Source organism: Ceratotherium simum, chromosome 7 (assembly GCF_057802395.1).
Source record: "Ceratotherium simum simum isolate JZ-2026a chromosome 7, ASM5780239v1, whole genome shotgun sequence".
Taxonomy (NCBI): domain Eukaryota; kingdom Metazoa; phylum Chordata; class Mammalia; order Perissodactyla; family Rhinocerotidae; genus Ceratotherium; species Ceratotherium simum.
The window spans coordinates 64,231,793-64,250,515 of record NC_141906.1 but is presented as its reverse complement, the minus strand read 5'-3'; the positions used below and the strand labels follow the sequence as shown (position 1 = coordinate 64,250,515).

The 18,723-nt window shown below is 44.7% G+C and overlaps 1 protein-coding gene across 4 annotated transcripts in view; it reads right to left on the bottom strand.

Annotated features, from left to right (window-relative positions):
• NCAM1 (neural cell adhesion molecule 1) overlaps window positions 1-18,723 on the bottom strand; it is a 310,722-nt gene that overhangs the window by 33,514 nt on the left and 258,485 nt on the right. For all 4 annotated transcript variants that reach the window (XM_014785159.2, XM_087433699.1, XM_014785163.2 and 1 more), the window contains exons 9-13: window positions 9,120-9,270; window positions 8,563-8,747; window positions 8,099-8,195; window positions 7,605-7,775; window positions 5,782-5,913 (exon numbers count right to left, since the gene is read on the bottom strand). In XM_014785159.2, the coding sequence (XP_014640645.1) occupies window positions 5,782-5,913; window positions 7,605-7,775; window positions 8,099-8,195; window positions 8,563-8,747; window positions 9,120-9,270 (736 nt within the window). The remainder of the gene's footprint in view (window positions 1-5,781; window positions 5,914-7,604; window positions 7,776-8,098; window positions 8,196-8,562; window positions 8,748-9,119; window positions 9,271-18,723) is intronic.

Here is an 18,723-nt window from a genome sequence, read left to right as displayed (position 1 = left end):
GCACTGTTTTCCGCCAACAGAGTTGAATGATCACCTGGTGAAGGAGATAACATTAGGCAGACCCACTGTGGCTGGTGGAAAGCAAACTGCAGGGAGATGGATGAAGAAAAAGATACTCACTATCTGGATGAGACAATGGGACAGGGGTCGAAGAGCTAGCAGGAGCCGCTGAGGAGAGAAAAATGAAGGTGAAAAAAAGGGGAAAAGAGATTTCGAGGCACACAGACACTGAATGAAAAAATGGAAGAGTCCATCCTGGGATGTCAGTACAAGAAGCCAGAGCGAGTTCAAGTGCAGAAGAACACCATGCAGGAGAACAGGTGGCCGGAGGACCGGCAGAGAGCAGGGCTCTCTCACTTCAAACCTTAAGCCTGTGCGCCTGCCAAGCCCTGCGGTGCAGGTAAGGGATGGGGCCAGGAACAGCTGCAGAGTCCTCCAACCCTTCCTGAAAACAAATAGCCAGTTCAGCAGGACCAGCTGTCTCCATAGGGTCAGACATACAGGAGGAAAGGGAACCAGCTTAAGGTGAACAAGTAAAGGAGAAAAAGACTTGGGCTTTTCGTATTACATAAATGTCTTTGTATATAGGCATATATTGACACTTACAGCACATATTTGCAGCAAAACCTGTATATCTCACTCTCTAATTTCAATATCCAAATGAAATGGAAATAACCATCCCACTTACTAATGTTTACTAGTGCGTGAGGTTCATGATTGTTGGCATCCTGATGATACTATGATGGCTGCTGCCCTCCAAGAAAACCCTACAGAATGTGATTCTCTGGATGCTGCTGTGTGTATGGAGAGTGATGAAAATAATATTGTTATTCTCCCTAAACAAGTTAACGCTAACCAACTTTCTGCATGGAGAATGGTTAGAAATGGTGCATCAAGACATTTTGGACAGTGAGTGGTTCTTTTTTTTTGAGGAAGATCAGCCCTGAGCTTACATCCATGCCAATCCTCCTCTTTTGCTAAGGAAGACTGGCCCTGGGCTAACATCTGTGTCCATCTTCCTCCACTTTATACAGGACGCCGCCACAGCATGGCCTGACATGTGGCGCGTCGGTGCATGCCCGGGATCCGAACCTGGGCCCCCAGTAGTGGAGCGTGCACACTTAACCACTAGCCACGGGCCCGGCCCCAGTGAGTGGTTCTTTAGTTTTTCATTGGCAAATATTCAGAAGTTGTCCTGTCAACAATCACAAAACAAAATCCCCTTTGAGAGTTATGTGGAAAAACATCACCATATCTCCAACATTGCCTTGACACGCCTGGTTTGGTCTTCCTTTTACCTTCCAGATGAGGTCACTTCATTAAACCGTGTGAGTACAATGTCACTGCAATCAGAGTGATAGGCCACTAACTCATCATGACTTGATGGTCTGGTTAATTCAGGTAAAGTGTATCTCTCTCTCTTTCTCTTTTTAGTTTTTTGACTTGAATTGTCTGCATAATTGTTCAAAATACTCTGGTGAAGGGACAGAGTTGTATGTGCTTTAACCACCATATATTACAATGCATTTAACTTATACTTGCAATGTGCCATCTAGGGGGCAAAATGGGAAAAGAAAAATCTCAAGATGCTTTTAAAAATCAGAGACTCATGCATAATCTTTACACCCTGAAAGAAATTGTCTATTTTGCTTCATGGTACAGAAGCAAATTAAGAGGTAATATTCAGGCCATGAAATTCCGAAGGTGTGTGGCTCAATCATGGAGGAAAACAGTCATAATCAACTATCACATCATCTCTTTAGGGCCTCAGCAGCTCTGAGAGGGAAGCAGCCCTTCCTAAGGCAAACAGGTTGTCAGCTTTCCACCTAAGAGGATCTTGACAGCACGAAGATATCTGGCTTAAAAATACATGTAACAGGAACATTTTCCCAGGTTGAAGGTCTATTTGTTTGTTTGCAGTCACAGCTTCCTTATCACCTTCACACACACTGATGAACCACACTCAAAGGAATTTGCAAACAGGTGAGCCAGGCTTTCTAATCTGGCAGCTCAGAAGCAGGAGTCCTTGAGGTATTTGTGGCTTTGGCTAGTTTCACCTGCTCATCCCTGCCTTGACATATTCATGCCCCTGAATTTGGAGAAGTTTATTAAGGAATCAAGAAAGCAGCCCCATTACTGACACATCTCAGCAAACTTCAAGTGATAAGCTAATGCAAAATGCACTGGCTCTCACCTAACTCCTCCTAACCCAGGGGTCTGGTAGCAATGACTCTCTGTCCAGTATGCCAGCTCCCGTTGATCCTGTTTCTTCTCTCCCTTGGGTTGAGGGCACCCAGGGCCTCACTCCAGTGTCATGGGATCAGGCTGTGCACCCCAACATTACAGGGTGGGAATGCACCGTCAGTGGGTGAGATGAGCCAGTGTCAGAAATCAACTGCTGGTTCTTGGGCTCGGTGTAAGCATGTAGCTAAACTGATGGCTGATGTTGTTTACCTGAGTTGAGACAAACTTTGTGCCTTCCAAGGAATGTGAGTGAGAACTCAAGAGAAGGTCCTTTCTAAAATTCGTCCTCACTTCCTAGTAGCAGTAAGTGGGTTTTGTTACGGCAGTGGTAAAAGCTGGCGTCTTCCTTCTAACTGTATCCTTTGTCAGGATGGGTCTAGGGGCAACAGGATACCCCTAGGTCTAGGCCCTGACTTCAGCAACTCTAGGAAGGCTATGAGGGCGCAAGGCAAGACAGTAATAACAACTTTAGTAAGAGTATGACGTTCCCACGTATTCCCACACATGTGCCACCTCTTATCCTGCTCAAGTGTTTGAAAAAGGCACTAAACTCTACGGCTGTGCCATAGTTCTCCTTACCTAAAAGAAGTCTGCTTTTCAGTTCTTTAAATCATAACTTTATTAGATGATTGAGAAAACTGACTTTTCATGCCTCTAACAATGCCTACTACTGTGTCATTCATGATCTACTTAGAATGGAGAGCTGACCCCACCATAGCCAAAGGGCTTCTTGGAATCTTGATTAATTATCTGTTTTCACATTAGCAGACAACAAACAAAAAGGTCTAGAGGTCTCTCTCTTTTTTTTAAACATTGATTTTTTAAACATAGCATCTGCTATAAAAATTCTCACCTTTATAAGGGCTGAGCTGGCAATGAATGAAAACCACCGTGGCCTTTGAAGTTCAAGGCCCAGTTACTCTGATTCAGTACTGAAACCCCAGTTACTGGTTAGAAACTCAAAAGGAGGCCTCACACCAGCCTTCCTCTCTGTAATGTAACTGAGCTAGCATTCATTTACTGATAAAATCCAGCAGAGAGGAAACCTGAAGACTCAGGTTAAGGATCCAGGAGGAAGATGTTCTCATGCCCAGAGCTGCTCTTTCTGAATTCACACTTGGCAGAGCTGCCAGCCCAGAGCAGACAGCAGTCAGTCCTACCTGACAACTCCACCCTCTCATTCTGATTCCTTCCAGAACATTCCGGTTCATTCAGGAACCAACTCTGCTGAGATAGTGGATTTAGCACTTGCTCAAAATCTCAGAATGCCTACACTGAGCTACTTATTTTCTGCTGTTGCTGCAATATTTCCAAATAAATTTTAAAAAGATAAGCTTCCCCGAGTGCCTTTCAGGAGCTAGGAGCTTTTTATGAAAAGAGTGTGCAGCTTTCTGCATACCTTTTCTTCTGAGTTTCTCTGGGTAACACTTCCCTCCACTATTCCTAGCTCAGCCAAGGACGAAAGAGCCACGCTTCAGCAGAAGTGATGTGTAGGGGCATCTATGCAGGCCAAGGAGGTCAGAACACAGTTCTGCTCCCAGAGCAGCAGGCCAGCTTCCTGTTACCCTTGCTCCCTATGTCCGCTATTTACAGCTTACACAATTAGAGTGTCTTTCCTGGGGAGAATGAGACCCTCTCCACATGCTAACCAGTAGCTGGTTAGTTTTCCCAAACATGGAAATGCACGTTACAAGTAGCCTAGTGCTAAGGGACAGAGTTGACGGGAACTGGGGGTTTAACACCCCGGCAGCTGCCTGCAGGATGTACCCATCCGTCCGTGACTTGGAACCCAAGTTCATGCTACTCCTCCTCGCGGTGGCAGCTGGTGCAGGGCCTCCCCACCAGTCCTCCCAGTGCCCTCCACCTACCACTCTGACAGACAGAAATGGAAGGAGCAATGAGCTCAGTTCTCTTATCTTCTAAAGGCAAATGTGAAAATCTTGTCAGCTTCTTTTTCCCATGAAGGGATTCTGAATAGAGGCCTGGTGAGGCTGTGGTTACTTTTCTGGCATCCTGGCTAAGGTGAGGCAGTGCTATAGCGTGCTATTCAGAGACCATCTGCGGCCCCCATCATGCTTGGCTCAGCAAACATCACCTCCGCCACAGGGTAATCGTCACACACACAAATTAATAAATAAACACAATTTCAAAAGACACAGAAGTTGCATGCTCTAAAACAGGACGAGTGTTAGCCTCTTGGAGTAACCTACGGACATTAACAAGAGCACAGCTAGACTAAGGTGAGTGTGGTTAGGGCCTGGACAGTATCATCTACGTCAGCCTCTAGGGTACAAAAAAGGGACCGAACTAAATTAAGAACTAGGACTAGTCGATGTTAACGCTATCAAAACAGGTAATGAGGTAGGAAGAGGCACTTACGTGGAAGAGGGTTATCTGCATTTCCCATGGATGGAACACAGACGAAAAGAAAAGACAAGAGACAGACCCAAGAAAAAAAAACACAAGATGTAAAAGAAATGAATAGGATCCGCAGAGCACACGGAGCTGGAAACTCAAATTATCAAATTACTTCAAATCCAGAAAGAGGCAATTCCTGTAGAAGGAGGATGAGACAGGCTTTCTATTTCTGGGAGGAGGGAAGGGGATCGTTTTGCAGGTCCCTGGCGTCAAAGAGAAGGAAGCAAATGTTTCCTCCGTGTGCTTTTTAATTCTAGGAATCAGAGCGGGCCCGGGGAGCTTTGCGACCACTCAAGGAGTCAGTTTTACAGCATCTTCTCCAGCTGGATGGACTCACGATCCTCCCAGGGCAGTAACTCAGGTCTGTGGAGGGATATTGCTAGAACAGGGCTCGCCCAGAGCCTGGCTCTTTGTGGGAACGGTGGGAAGAGCATGGCAGGCACAGTCTAAGGAACGGGAATGACGGAGGAAAACAGAGATGCAACCTGAATGGAATCAGGAAGAAGCGACTCTTGAAAGAGGCGATGAGGGAGGGAGACCCTGACGTGTGCTCCTGGTGTGGGAGGGAGGAGGGGCAGAAACGTCAAAAGCCTCAGCCACCCTTTTCCCTTTTGCAACGCTGGCATTTTGCTCCTGCTTAGGTATCCTACAGCAGCCTCCGTTTTTCCGTAACTTCGTATCTCTGCTGCATCAAAAATCCCACAACTAATTATGCGAATTGTCACTGCCTGTACCCGCTTCCTTCAAGTCACAGGGTGCTTAGGGCCTTTGTGACCTATGTCAAAAAGCAAACCTCCAAAATCCCTCCACAACACACTGCCATGTTTCTCCCCAATCCCTCTAATAATGTGTTGGGTTTCCTTCCTGGCTATTACTCTAACAAGCTGGACCAGCTACTATGACAGTCACCAAGCCCTTCGAGAAAGAGAGGATGAAGGGAGAGCTATCAGCCATGACTGAGGGCCAGAGAACTAGGAGGTGGGATCACCTTGACCAGAGGGATCTGAAAGACAAAAAGCTGTCATCTGAACAAGGGACCGGGCCGGCTCAGGGTCCCCCACTGCCCCCGAGGAGAAGAGAGTGGATGGGGGAAGAGGCGGGGCAGCCCGCTTTACTTACGGACTGGCTGCGTCTTGAACTCGGAGGCTGCGCTGATCTCACCCAGACCCTTGCCATTGAGGGCTGCCAGTCGCACCGCGTACGTCGTCTCAGGCTTTAGGCCCACGATGGTAACGATGCCCTCCATGTTGGCTGTTGTGAGAATATGGGAAGGATCACAAAGGATGAAAAGCCTATTGGTAAAATGGTGCAGCCGCTGTGGAAAACAATATGGCAGGTCCTCAAAAACCTAAACATAGAATTATCATTTGATCCAGCAATTCCACTTCTGGGTATATACACAAAAGAATTCAAAGCAACGACTGGAACAGATATTAGTACACCCATGTTCACAGCAGCATTGTTCACAATAGCCAAAAGGTGGAAACAACCCAAGTGTTCATTGATGGCTGAATGGATAAACAAAATGTGGTATGTACACACAATGGAATATTATTCAGCTTTAAAAAGGAATGACATTCTGATACATGCTACAAAGTAGATGAACCGTGAGGACATTACGCTAAGTGAAATAAGCCAGACACAAAAGGACAAATACTGTATTATTCAACTTATATAAAGTACATAGAATAGGCAACTGCATAGAGACAGAAAGTGGAATGGCCGTTGCCAGGGGCTGGGGGCGAGGAGGGAATGGGGATTTATTGTTTAATGGGTACTGAGTTTAGGATGATGAAAAACTTCTGGAGATGGATAGTGGTGATGGTTGCACAATAAGGTGAATGTACCTAATGCCACTGAACTGTATACTTAAAAATGGTTAAAATGGTAAATTTCATGTTATATATATTTTACCACAATAAAAAAATAATTAGAAGTGATGTTAAAAAAAAAAAGCTTGTTTGACAGACTGTAACATGGGATCAACCTGCCACAAAGTTGGTATGAGGTTTCAGAAGGAAGATGGGAAGGTAAAGGGATTGTTTTCTTCCAGTTCTAGTCCTGATTACCCAGAAATTCCTCTCAGCCCCCTCCACCCCTCCCCACAGCTGAAGGAGTGCGGGAAGCTCCCTGGTGGAACAAATTCTCAGTAAAAGTGGGTTGGAAGATGTCTCTGAACGGCTATGACTCTGCGTCCTAGCCCCTTCCCAGTTCCATCCTCGTTACCACAGACCAGGCCAGGATTAAAGATTTCTACAGAAACAAAACACACTTCATTGAGTTATTCCAATTAAACCCCAAAGGGAGAGTTAGACATTAAATATACTCAATTCTCAGAGAAAGATAGTCTGGGCTCAGAATCCTCAAATTGCAGTCATCCAAGGGTTATTTTTTAAATCTTTAGTTTGGAAATATATCACAGGATTGATTTAAGAGCAGACTTGTCTTGCTGACTCTGCTTATGGTTAATGTTATAATTACATGACAGTCCCTGAATATAACCAAGCAGGACTGGATGGGTGACGACAGAGAACCCACAGCACATGTAACCCAAACATGCAGCACAGGGGTGGACTGGACTCATCTGGTTGTGCTCAGCACCTAAGCAGGGCTTCTGCTTGGAATGTGCTTGAGATGGCCTCTTCCGTCCTGGCATGGTCATGAGAACCAGGTTCTGAAGTACCAGGGCCAGAAGGTCAACCACTCTACATGAGATGTGACTGTGCCCTAATTCTGGGGGGACGGTGGTGGTGCTACAGTAGAGGAATATGAATAGGATGGCAGGTGGTGGTGCCTGGCCTCCCCCAGTAGGTGACAGTGGTGTGCCACCCTACCCAAAAAGGCAGTCAGGGTGCCAGGATCTGGTGAACACAGGGGTGAGTGTGTGCCCGACACTGAGTAACCCTTCCTTCTAAAGGAAACAACAACTCTTCTCGACTTACCTTCTTTGGCATCATACCACTTGAAATGCCACACTTCCTCGCCCATTGCTCTCCACTCAGCCTTGTACTTGAGGATGGGCACTCCGCCTGTGGCCTCTGGCTCATCAAACTGCACCTGTGCTGTGCTGGAGTATGGCTCCACCTGGTCGATGGATGGTGAAGATGGGGTGTCTGTGGGGAGGACACATATGCAGACCCAGGTAAGCCCAATTTGGCCAAGGACATAACTCCCAATCATGAAGCATGTTTCTCTCCTCTGTGCTCACTCTTGGGAATCTTTTAGCCTGTATCCTGTCCTCCTGGTCCACCTCATCCTATAATTCTCTCCCAACGTGCCCCATGCCCAGATCCTCATGCCTCAATTGGCTTCTTGCTCCCTGAACCTCTGGCTTTGCTGACTCTGGCCCTCTCTTCTTCCCACTCTCCTGCCATCATCAAAGGACAGAGAATGGGCTGGCAAGGGTAAGGGGGGTACAGCTGTGAAGGGCGCTCACCTGCTTGGACAAGGATGAATTCCAAGGACTCCTGTCCAATGCGGTTCACTGCAGTACAGTTGTAGTTTCCAAAATCATTTTCAGAGTCTGGGGTCACCTTTAGAAAGAAGGAACTCTTGGGTTACAAGTACCCCATGGAACGGCCACTGACTCAGATCCTTACTTATTGGGTTAAATTAGTAAAGAATAGAACTAGTACTACACGAATCATTAGCTCCAGCCCAGCTTTAAACCACAGAAGAACAGAAAATGGCTGGTGGGAGAGGCACACTCTGCCTCCCAGGCCCTGATCTGGGCCCAGGGAGAGAGGTGGCCATGCTGAGGCTCAGTTTCTTCTCCAGTCAGTGTTTCCCCTGCTCAGGACATGCCAGAGGAGCAAGAGAGAAGATTTTCGCTGCATCCAGGAGCCTATCCACTGTCCAACTGTGCCTTCTCCACCCTGCCCCTGCCCCACTGCGACTCACCTCCAGGTAGCTGGCGGAGGGGGTGTTGTAGATCTTGATATTGCTGTAGTTGGAGCTTGGCAGCAGCTGGCCGTCTCGGAACCACGAGATTGTGGCACTGGGGTAGGCGAATACCTCGCAGGTGATGTTCACCTGGTTCCCCTCCCAGGTATATACAGCCACGGGGCCCTGCAGCTTGGGAGCATCTGCAATGAAGGGCAATGACTATCAGGAAGACTGCCACAATTGTGGGGCCCCACAGATCCTGTCTCCTGGCACTGGGAAGGCGAATATGCCCCAAAGCAGAGCTAGTGCTGGGGTATGGTAGAGGTCGGCCGTTTCGGCAGTCCTGTGAGCTGTGCGGGAAGACTGAAAGGCATGCAGGCTTGTAAGAAGCCTGGGGATGGTGTGAGGGGGGCGACCCCGGGGCATAGCTTTGAAATGGCCCAGGGCCAACCGCCACAGCGAATGTGAGCAGAGCTCACAGGGTTTAGCTCAGGTCCTGGCTGCTACTCTCCCCTTTCACCCCAACCCTGCGCGGCTCTCCCTCCCCTCATCTTTCCACAGTTATTCCTCACATTGCACTTCGAGGAACATGGACTGGGAGTCCTGGCCGATGGTGTTGCTGGCAGTGCAGATGTATTCTCCAGCGTCTGTGTACTGGATGCTCTTCAGAGTCAGGGATGACACGCGGGCGTGGCTGCGCACCACCATGTGCCCGTCCAGAGTCTGCCGGGAGGGGAGGGAGAGCGTCAGAGCCCGAGGCAGGGCGGGAGCTAGGAGACCAGGCCATCGCTTGTCTGTGACCAGTCTCACATCCTCTCTCCTCTCTGTGCCAAGGTCTACATCTTACTTTAAGTATCAACTAGCAGGAGAGGCTCCGGAGAGCACCATGGCAACTTAGGGGTATCCAAAACAGAAAATGGGACTCAGTTTATGGCAAGCAGCCTAGACGATGTGCCAAGATTGGTTTGGGACAAGGACAACTAAGGTCCCCCAGGACGACTTTGTTTAGCATGTCTAAAATGGAAGCAAAAGCTCTGGGCAGCAGACATCCTAGCAGCAACAGCCATGGCCCCATGAGATTCTGGGAAACCTGCACCCTTCACCCTTTCCTTCCAGCAGTCTGCCCATCTGCCAGTTCCACGGTGCCTGCACACGTAATGGGAAATCCGAATGTGCTCAAATGTAAGAAATTATACAAGAAATCTGTATTTCTGCAGATGCCTCGCTTTCCTGGATGCTTAAAATAACTTCATTCCAAAAAAAGTCCAACAACTCAGAGCTCCGGAGCTGTTGAGCTGGAGGTGAGGGTAACTGGATCCCCTCTCCAAGGACAGTGGTATACAGTCCCAGACAGATCTGACATCCTTGACACCAGAGTCACCACGATTTTCGAGCCCTTGATACTAAAACTGGCTTCCTGAGTCTCTGGAATTACAGAGATTGGTCAGGAAGGGAATAAGCATATGATCCCTAGACAATGGGAACTGGAATATTTCCAAGCAGGTTTACCACATTGACACTCTAAGTAAAATGACTGATGGCCTAGGAAAAGTCTGGGCACGTGGCCCAAGTTCAGATTCTCAAGAATGCTGGTAATCTGAAGAAGGAGTCTTGCTCCTTGTAGGCTGGGCCACACTCTTATCTCTAGTATGTGATACTCCATAGAGATGGACAGGTGAGTGCTCTGCATATGGCATCTGTCATCCCATGGGGTTGGGCCTTTAAAGAGTGAAAGAACACCTGGCTTCAGGTTCTTTTGATATGCTGGTTTGGAAGTCTGAAATCTACAAGTGCAGCATGACACAGCAGCCAGGTTGGGAAGCTCAAAAGCAGGCACCGTTGGCCTTATGAGCAGTCTCAGCAGATCTACCACAGGAAGTCCCTTTTACTGTCACAGATAGATCTAATCCACTTCAGCTCCATCACATTTCACATCTGGAAGCTAGAACACAAGTGCTCACAAGGAGACAGAAGCACAGTCATCACCACCTGCTGCTGCTAGGAGGGCCATTCCTCTCAGAAAGGAATGCCCGGATGCCTGTGGCTCTCAGCTCCTATTTGACCTGTAAATCTGTGAGGCTGATTGGTTGAGAAGCTGCACCCCAGGAGAAGCTACACATTAATGAGAGATGACAAGAGACAGGTGTGGAGTACTTGGCTAGAAAGCCTCAAGACATCCATTTTGTTAAACTAGATCCTGGGACTCCTTTTCTCGTGGGCTGACAAGGGATGTGCTGGTACGTTCCAGGGGCGATTTTCATGTGCCGTACAAAATCTTTACCCATCAATCTAAGCTAGTGGCATCGAGAGCATGAAACCATCCCTGCAAGTATCTCTAAAGGGCTGACCTGCTCTGCTTGTCACTCAAATATTTGCCCAAAACACAGCATCATGAAGGCCGAGGGGACTGAAGTCCACACAAAGCCTTTCTGGTTATCTCAGTGAGAACACAGGTTCAACTGACAGTGACGCCAGCCAGCGACTGAACTAGTCTGATTCTTTGTCACACAGACAAGACTTGTCCTGGGGCTGCCACAAACAAACAGGGAAAACCGACCAGAATCTTTGGGAAGTCAAGAGAACATTTCCATAAGGAAGAGATATTGCAGTGAAAGGTGCAAAGAAAGTCATGTAGGTAAGAAGAGAACACGAACAGACAACGGGGGGCACGAGCAGCCTTGACTCAGAATAATGTAGAAAATGGTTGAAGAGAAGCTCAAGAAATGGTTGCATTGACAGCACACTTTTTTTTTTCTTCTATCTACTCTCTTTTTCTAAATTTCTCTATGTGGAAATTTTTCTCATTTAATGACGTCAACAGACTGGGAGGCAGCCCTCTATAGAGAATTCTTGTTTTGCAGTGGCTCACAACAGGACTGATGATGGGATTATTTGCCAGATGCCCGCTTCTTCCTCTGAGGGGACACAGAGAGACTCCAGTGTGACTGGACTATGTCTCTCTGAAATGTTTTACTCTGGCACCAGGACAAGTGCCACCTACAAGCCATCCAGACCAAAAGTCATGTGGATGGTCCAGGTTCATGAAGGAAGCACATAAACTCTGGGCAAGAATGAAAAGATCACAATGGCAAGAAGACCCCATTTTGCAAAAAAAGCATGGAGGGCAACTATAATTATTCTTCCCATCAAAACATTTTTGTCTCCCTTCTTCCAGATAAAAGTGCTAAGGCTTTTCAGAGCTTATAAAGTAAAATTAGCCATAACCCAAGTCTTCTTTTGAGCTCATCTGGACTTACGGTCTTCATCTCTGAATGAGACAAGTAGGAGGGAATGGAACTTCCAAGCCCCAGGGGTGGCACTCACTTGAAAGTCAATTATTTCCAGAATGAGCTACTCAAGATTTAAGGATACTTCTGGAAAACAGAGTGGGGTGTCTGTTTTCCTGGGAGTAAACCTATTACTTCTGATTATAATAATAATTCTCTTAATATCTCCTTAATTCTCTGTGATAAATCTCACCTCCTCCTCTAGCCAGGTCTAAATCAGAACGGCAGGGGGAAGATGTACAAGGCCAAGCAGAATGAGATGTGTAGCTGCTCAGGGGTGGCTGGTAACTAACCCTTCTTCCCTCCCTTCCCCAATCCCAGTGGGTCCATGACTTTGGGGCAGTAGAACACCAGCCTGTGACAGCTGTAAGTGATCCTTGTGCAATAGGAGGAAAGCATTTCAGCGAGGGTGTGCACGGAACTCCAGTCCCCGTGACATGGAGCAAGATAAGATACAAAGAGAGCTTATAATGAACTAGATTTGATGACAGCAGTGTGTTCATATGCAGAAACTAATGTCAGTGCCTGGGGACAGGCAGTCAATTTTTAAACATTAAACAGCATTAAATATTTATAGCTATGACCTGAACACATGAGCTATGTGTTCTGAAGAATTATAATTTCTAAGACTAAGAGGATAGATTTACCTAATTAAAACAGTCTATAGGGTTGTCATATTCTGCATCTATAGTATTATACAATATCAAAGTTCCATCCACATAAGAGACAAAAGCCACTTTTTAAAAAAGTATTTATAGATTAGATCCATGAATCTCATCTAAAGCATTCTGTTTTCTATTTCACTATCTGTCAATCACGCATATCAGGTAACGAATGATAGGCAGGATCAAAAGTAGGGTCTTGGTGTAGCAACAAAAATCTAAGGATTAATATTTAGCTTCAGTATTCAAACTAAGTCCCATTTTACCCAAACTGAAGCAGGTGGTCAGGGAAATTTCAAAGGCTAAATGCTACTGACTTAAAAAAAAAAACATAGAACCACTTGTGCCAAACCATTCTAATCTCGTAAATTTAATGCTCTATAAAAGTAACATAGATATGTTTAGCAATTTGGGAAAACCAATGAGAGATGGCATCTGCATTGCTTCGAGATGAAATGTGATGTGATAATTTACCAAGACCAGTCATTATAAAATAAGTGAGCAACAAGATGAGTTGAGCTGGAAAGAAAAGGGCTGAGTGGGTTTTTAGATACTAACTCTGTGACTTTATGATCCAAAGCCACATCAACCAGGTGAGAGTCAAAAAATTTCATCATTTCAAAATGTCTGGCCTGGGAATTGGGGCGATGTATTGCTATAAGTATAATTACCTGGACGTGATTTTACCAGCACCAGCAAGAGAATAAGAACCAGTTTTAGGAAATAATAAGGATTTGTTCATCCACTCCCAACACAGCTTGCTTGCTCATCCTAAAACGACACTATTGCTAAGTAACCTCTACCACTATTGACCTATTCTTTAATCTAACTAAATTACTAATCAGTTTAGCATGTCTGGTTATTAAACTGCAATGGTGAGTTAAACTGTAATGCTTTCAAAACTAGAGACTGGCTAGTGGTCAGGTAAGCTATACCTCTTGCTTCTCTGGTCGAGTCCACGAAGCCTGGAGAGAACAAGATATAAAACACAACAAGAAAGCAGTAAAATTTTACAACATGTTGCTTCAGAGAATTGATGTATCACACTGAATTCCGTGCACATGCAGCTTCTTTTTAATTCAGAACTTTTTCCAAGGCCCACTTTCAATGGTGTTTTTATTACCCAATTTAATTTAGGATTTAGCTTATGTTCAGCTGTTTTCCCCCCTTACACACATTAAGATGTATAATTCAAAGGTAAAGTCTTTCCTAATCTTTGGTAGACATACATATGGATACTAGTAGATATATTAGACTGCTCCTCTTCCAAAATATCTTGAATATTCCTCGTGGTATTTGGTGACGCTACTAGTTCTAACCACATAATCTAGACATACCTATAGAGTAGGTTTCCTCCTTTGGATTTTATTAGATGGCTTATCACAAATATAGTGCCATTTTGTGCTCATGCATTTTATAACTCTGCGCATGCATCCAATTAAAAATCAAATTTCTATTAAAAAAAAAAGGAAAAAAGAAAGGAGCAGAGAGGCACGTTAGGAATGAGAAGTACGAAGTCCTTCAGACCACGGGTCAGGAAGCTTTGAGCATACCAAATTCTGAGTGCTGTGGTAGGCCTCTGGTCAGTCTTAAAGGCAGACGATGTCCAGATGGCACGCAGGCTCAAGCGTGCACCATCTTCATCAAACATGGCATTCACAAAGGAGCGAGCCAACTCAAGAACATAGAGGTTTGGGTATTTTCCTACCCACATCTAGATTTTTTATTTATCTGGCACTGGGGGATCTACTCTGCTTACAGTTTTTCTGTTTTCATACCGGGAGTCAAAAACATCATACCTGCATTGTTCTCTTATTAGATGGCATGACTGCCTGATTGTTCCTGATGTTCAGATGGAAAAAGGATAGAAAAGATGCCAGAGACACAGCAATGCAATCCAGAGAATGCAAATGAGTTAGCAAACATTTAGTAAGAGTCCACTAAATGCAAGGAGCTTTTGTGAGAAATGAGGATGGAAATGTTGGATTATGTCACATGATGCTGAAAAGAAGAAAGTGAGAACAGAGGGACATGCACAGACCAAAGTAACAGTGGGCCAACATGTCAAATGTGGTTGCCAATTCCAAATCACTTAGAAGCTTGTCTGTCACATGCCAGGGCTGCATGAATCAAGAAATTTTTTTAGGAGTGATATCATAGGGAGTTGTTTGTTTTTCAGATCTGATTCTTCTTGTGTCTTTCCCAAATCACTATGGTTTTATAGCTTTTAGAATAAGTAGTGTTAGTGACACAATGTTTCTAGTAGCCTGACCTCCTACCTGTGCCGGGTGGAACTACAAGATGTGCCTTGACCCTGATAATTTGGTGAAGGTGTATGGCCTACTTTAAGACAAACTGGTATGCAAATATACACGCATAAAATAAATTAGGATATAATTAGTACTGCTCCAAAGATTGTTAGTTCCAGGTTCTTTTAATATTCCCATGTTTTATTATCTTACACACAAGTCTGCAGGAATATGTATATAAAGTAAAGAGAAGCATCCCGATACTTACCCTGAAGTATCCTTTGTTAGACATTTGCCCACATGCTGGCTAAGCCAGACTCTGATTGCTCAATGCAGGCACCCTTTCCAATGTTTAAAAGTGGGCACCTGGTTTGTATTGAATGAGGAATTCTTTCTGGTGATAAAAAGCTCCAGTTTCCAGAGTATCCATAATTTCAAAAGGTCTGTCTTATTTGTGGGATACTTTGTTAGCTCAAGATTCCAGGTTCACGAAATGCATTTCATTTTTTCTCTCTCTCTCTTCTGGTCTCAACTCTTCACCTCTCCCCTTTTCCTTAGACATTAAGGCTTCATACGCCTTTCTTTACCATTCGTTTCAAAGGCACAGTGATGTTCAAATAAGCATACAATGGATTTGTTCTGCCTGGGATAGAGCATGCAAATCACCATCCAGGAGTCTCACTCTATATGTAAATGGCACCTGGAATTTAGAACCACTCACTCAAATACCTGGCAATATTTAAAATGAGTCTGGGTAAGATGAGTAATGAAATGATGTGGATGCACAAACCATCTTTGCACTGTCTGCTATGACCTCCATACACATTGATCGACTGACCCATTATGATGTTCAAGTATTTTTTTTGTCAACACGATAGTGACCGCTAAGAAATGGATTAACTTTCAGACAGATGATCTACCCTAATGATCTCAATGACCTGAACTTAGCCTAGCTATTATTAGTTGTTGATAGAAACTGACTCACCTAGCTGAAGCTTAACAGATTGATAAAAATCAGTCTCAAATGAGTGACTGGACTAAACCTAGAGAGTTGATCAAAGATAGAGAGTGACATTCAGGCTCACTGCACTGGTTTTTGCTTGTTTTTTTTTTTTTTTTCTTTTTTATTTCAATGAAGAAGAGCATCAATATTCGATTAGAAAGTCACTAACTATGTGTCTACTGTTGAAAGCCTTTTCTCCCTTCTTTTCTTTCTTTTTTTCTTTTTGGTGAGGAAGATCAGCCCTGAGCTAACACCTGCTACCAATCTTTCTCTTTTTGCTTGAGGAAGACTGGCCCTACGCTAACATCTGTGCCCATCTTCCCCTATTTTGTATGTGGGATGCTGCCACAGCATGGCTTGATGAGTGGTGTAGGTCTGCACCGAGGATCCAAACCCGCGAACCCCGTGCTGCCAAAGCGGAGCGAGCTGAACTTAACCACTATGCCACCGGGCCGGCCCCTCCCTTCTTTTCTTAAGAAGGATAACACTAGACTCAACTAAGCAGTGAAGCAAAAGATGAGGCTGCTTTAATTAGCTCATATTGTAACTAACGTTATTAAAGCAATCATTGAGCCTTCCAGGCAAGTCATCAAAATCATGAGAGGGCACCTGGCATTAGGTGCTCTGCCCTCTGAGCCAGTGAGCCAGAGGGAAGCCCTGGTGGTATTCTAAGGGCTCTGTACTTGACCTTGTCCCAGTCAACATTTTTACCAGTGACTTGGACAAAAATATTTCAAATAAGTGTTCATATAAGTTTGGAAGCAATACCGAATACAAATGTTAGATGACAGGTGCATAGGGAAGACTACTAAATTGCCTGTCCTTTGGCCTTGTTCTTAGGCTGGGGTCACCACTGACTGCTAGACTTCATTACTTTTAATATACATAAATAAAATAGGGGGGCCCATGTGGGTTGAAATGCCCTGGACCCACAGACCTCTAAGGGCAGTTCTGATGAAAGCCAGTCTTGACTGGTCGGAAAGATGGTTGTTCTCAAGCCAGGGAGTATTTGCACATGCGGCATTTTGGTAACCACAATGATTAGAGGTGGCTACTGGCATTTAAGGGGAAAGGGTATGGTGGTGCTAAATATCTTGCAATGCACAGGACTCTTCCAGTGAAGGAAGAGTCTTCCCAAATTGTCAGAGTGACCCCCCTGAGAAACACTGGGCTGCAACAAACAAAATCCAATTTTTAACAGAAATAAATATAAAATTTTGCATGATTGGTTAAGCAATTAATTGCATAAGAACAGGATAGGGGATACGTGGCTTAACTGCCGTTCAAATAAAAAAGACCTGAGCACTTTAGGTGACCACAAGCTCAATATGAGGCAACAGCAGAGGAAGCTGCTGAAGGGCTAATGTAACCTTAACCGCATTACAGTGTCCAGATCAAGGGAGCAATAACCCCAGAGAAGTCTGCATTAGTTTCACTGGGTACCACAAAATTTTAGGGGAGCACTAGGGAACCACAGCTATCTCTACAGGACAACTAGGTAAAGGGTGTGGAAACCAAGACACAGGAGAAACAGTGAAAACCACTGGGTGTGTGAAAGGTAAGAAGAGTAGACTGACTAAAGGAAAATCGAATAGGATTCGGAATTCTTTAACGGCTCTCCTACAGAGGACTGAGTGGCAGAGGTGGGAAGACTGAGAAATGCAAGGGGCAAGGAAGCAGACCTCTGTGACCATCAGTGTTGGCCAACTGCCCTGCAGACTGACACTATGACCCTTCCAGCAGGGGCTGAGTGACTTTCTAGTTGATATGCTTGAAAGGGGTGCCAGGTGAGACTAGATAACCTCAAAGGGTGCCTTCCTTCCAGCCTTCTATGATGCTGGCATTTTATGTGATCAAATTCTCAAGAGCCCTCTTTACCTTAGCAGTTGGATACAATTGTCTATTCTTATCTACTTAGCGTATCATCCTGATTTTAAAAAGAAAATTGTTTTCTTCAACTTCTACAACTCAGTGGATAATAATCTTGATACCTAACTATATATAATGCAACTTCAGATGGAGGAGAACATGAAGAGCAGCTGCCAAATAAAAGAGAAATTTATTATCTGGAGTCCAACCCATTCACAAATAGGCCACCTTTGTTTTCTTAGTTACTAGCTATCCACAGTATAAGATGGACATCATGCCTCTTTGATATCAATATATACTTCATGGAAAGGGCAACTTTTCTATAGGGTTTCATTTAGGCAAATGTGTTAATCTGGTGTCACATCACCAGCTGATTTGGAGGACTTGTTCTAACATTGATTCACTCATGTTCCAGTCACGTCACTTCAAGTAACGTGAAGGCAGTCCATAGTAAAAGAAACCACAATATAACCTATGTGGCTGGGCTTACATAATTATCTCAGATTGAGACAAATGATCTATACTGATAACTGAATTATACAAAAAGCGAGTCAGTCCTACTTGGCTTGAGATGGTCTCTGCTGGAGAGCTTCAGTCTCAATATTGAGTTAAGTATGGGTGTGTATCAGTGCCTGGTTATTTTTTCTCATTCTGCAAAAATGAATTCACAGATACAAGCCAGAAGTGCCAACCTATTAAAGGACCTGAGACAGGCACAAATCTTAATAACCCTTCTGGTCTAGCTCGGCTGTTGAGCTATTACTAGAAAAGATATAGAATTTAAAAGCATCATTCATCTGGGATAGATATTATTTCCGTCCTTCACTGTAGGTCAAAGATATACACTGGGTCATTCTGGACAAATCTACTCTCAAGTCTGAAGTAGAAAAATCTTCCAGGCAGCAGCCCTGTGGTTTAAGCCCTGAAGTGTACATTCAATCCACATAACACACATGATGGGAGCTGAAATCTGAGCTGAGGATTTAATTCCAATGTTGATACAGTGTCCAAGTAAACACCACATTTCTTAATCCAGTTGGTTTTCACAATATCAAAAAGCATATGCAAGTTTCAAAAATACTTAGCAGTTCCTCACTTGGGTTTTT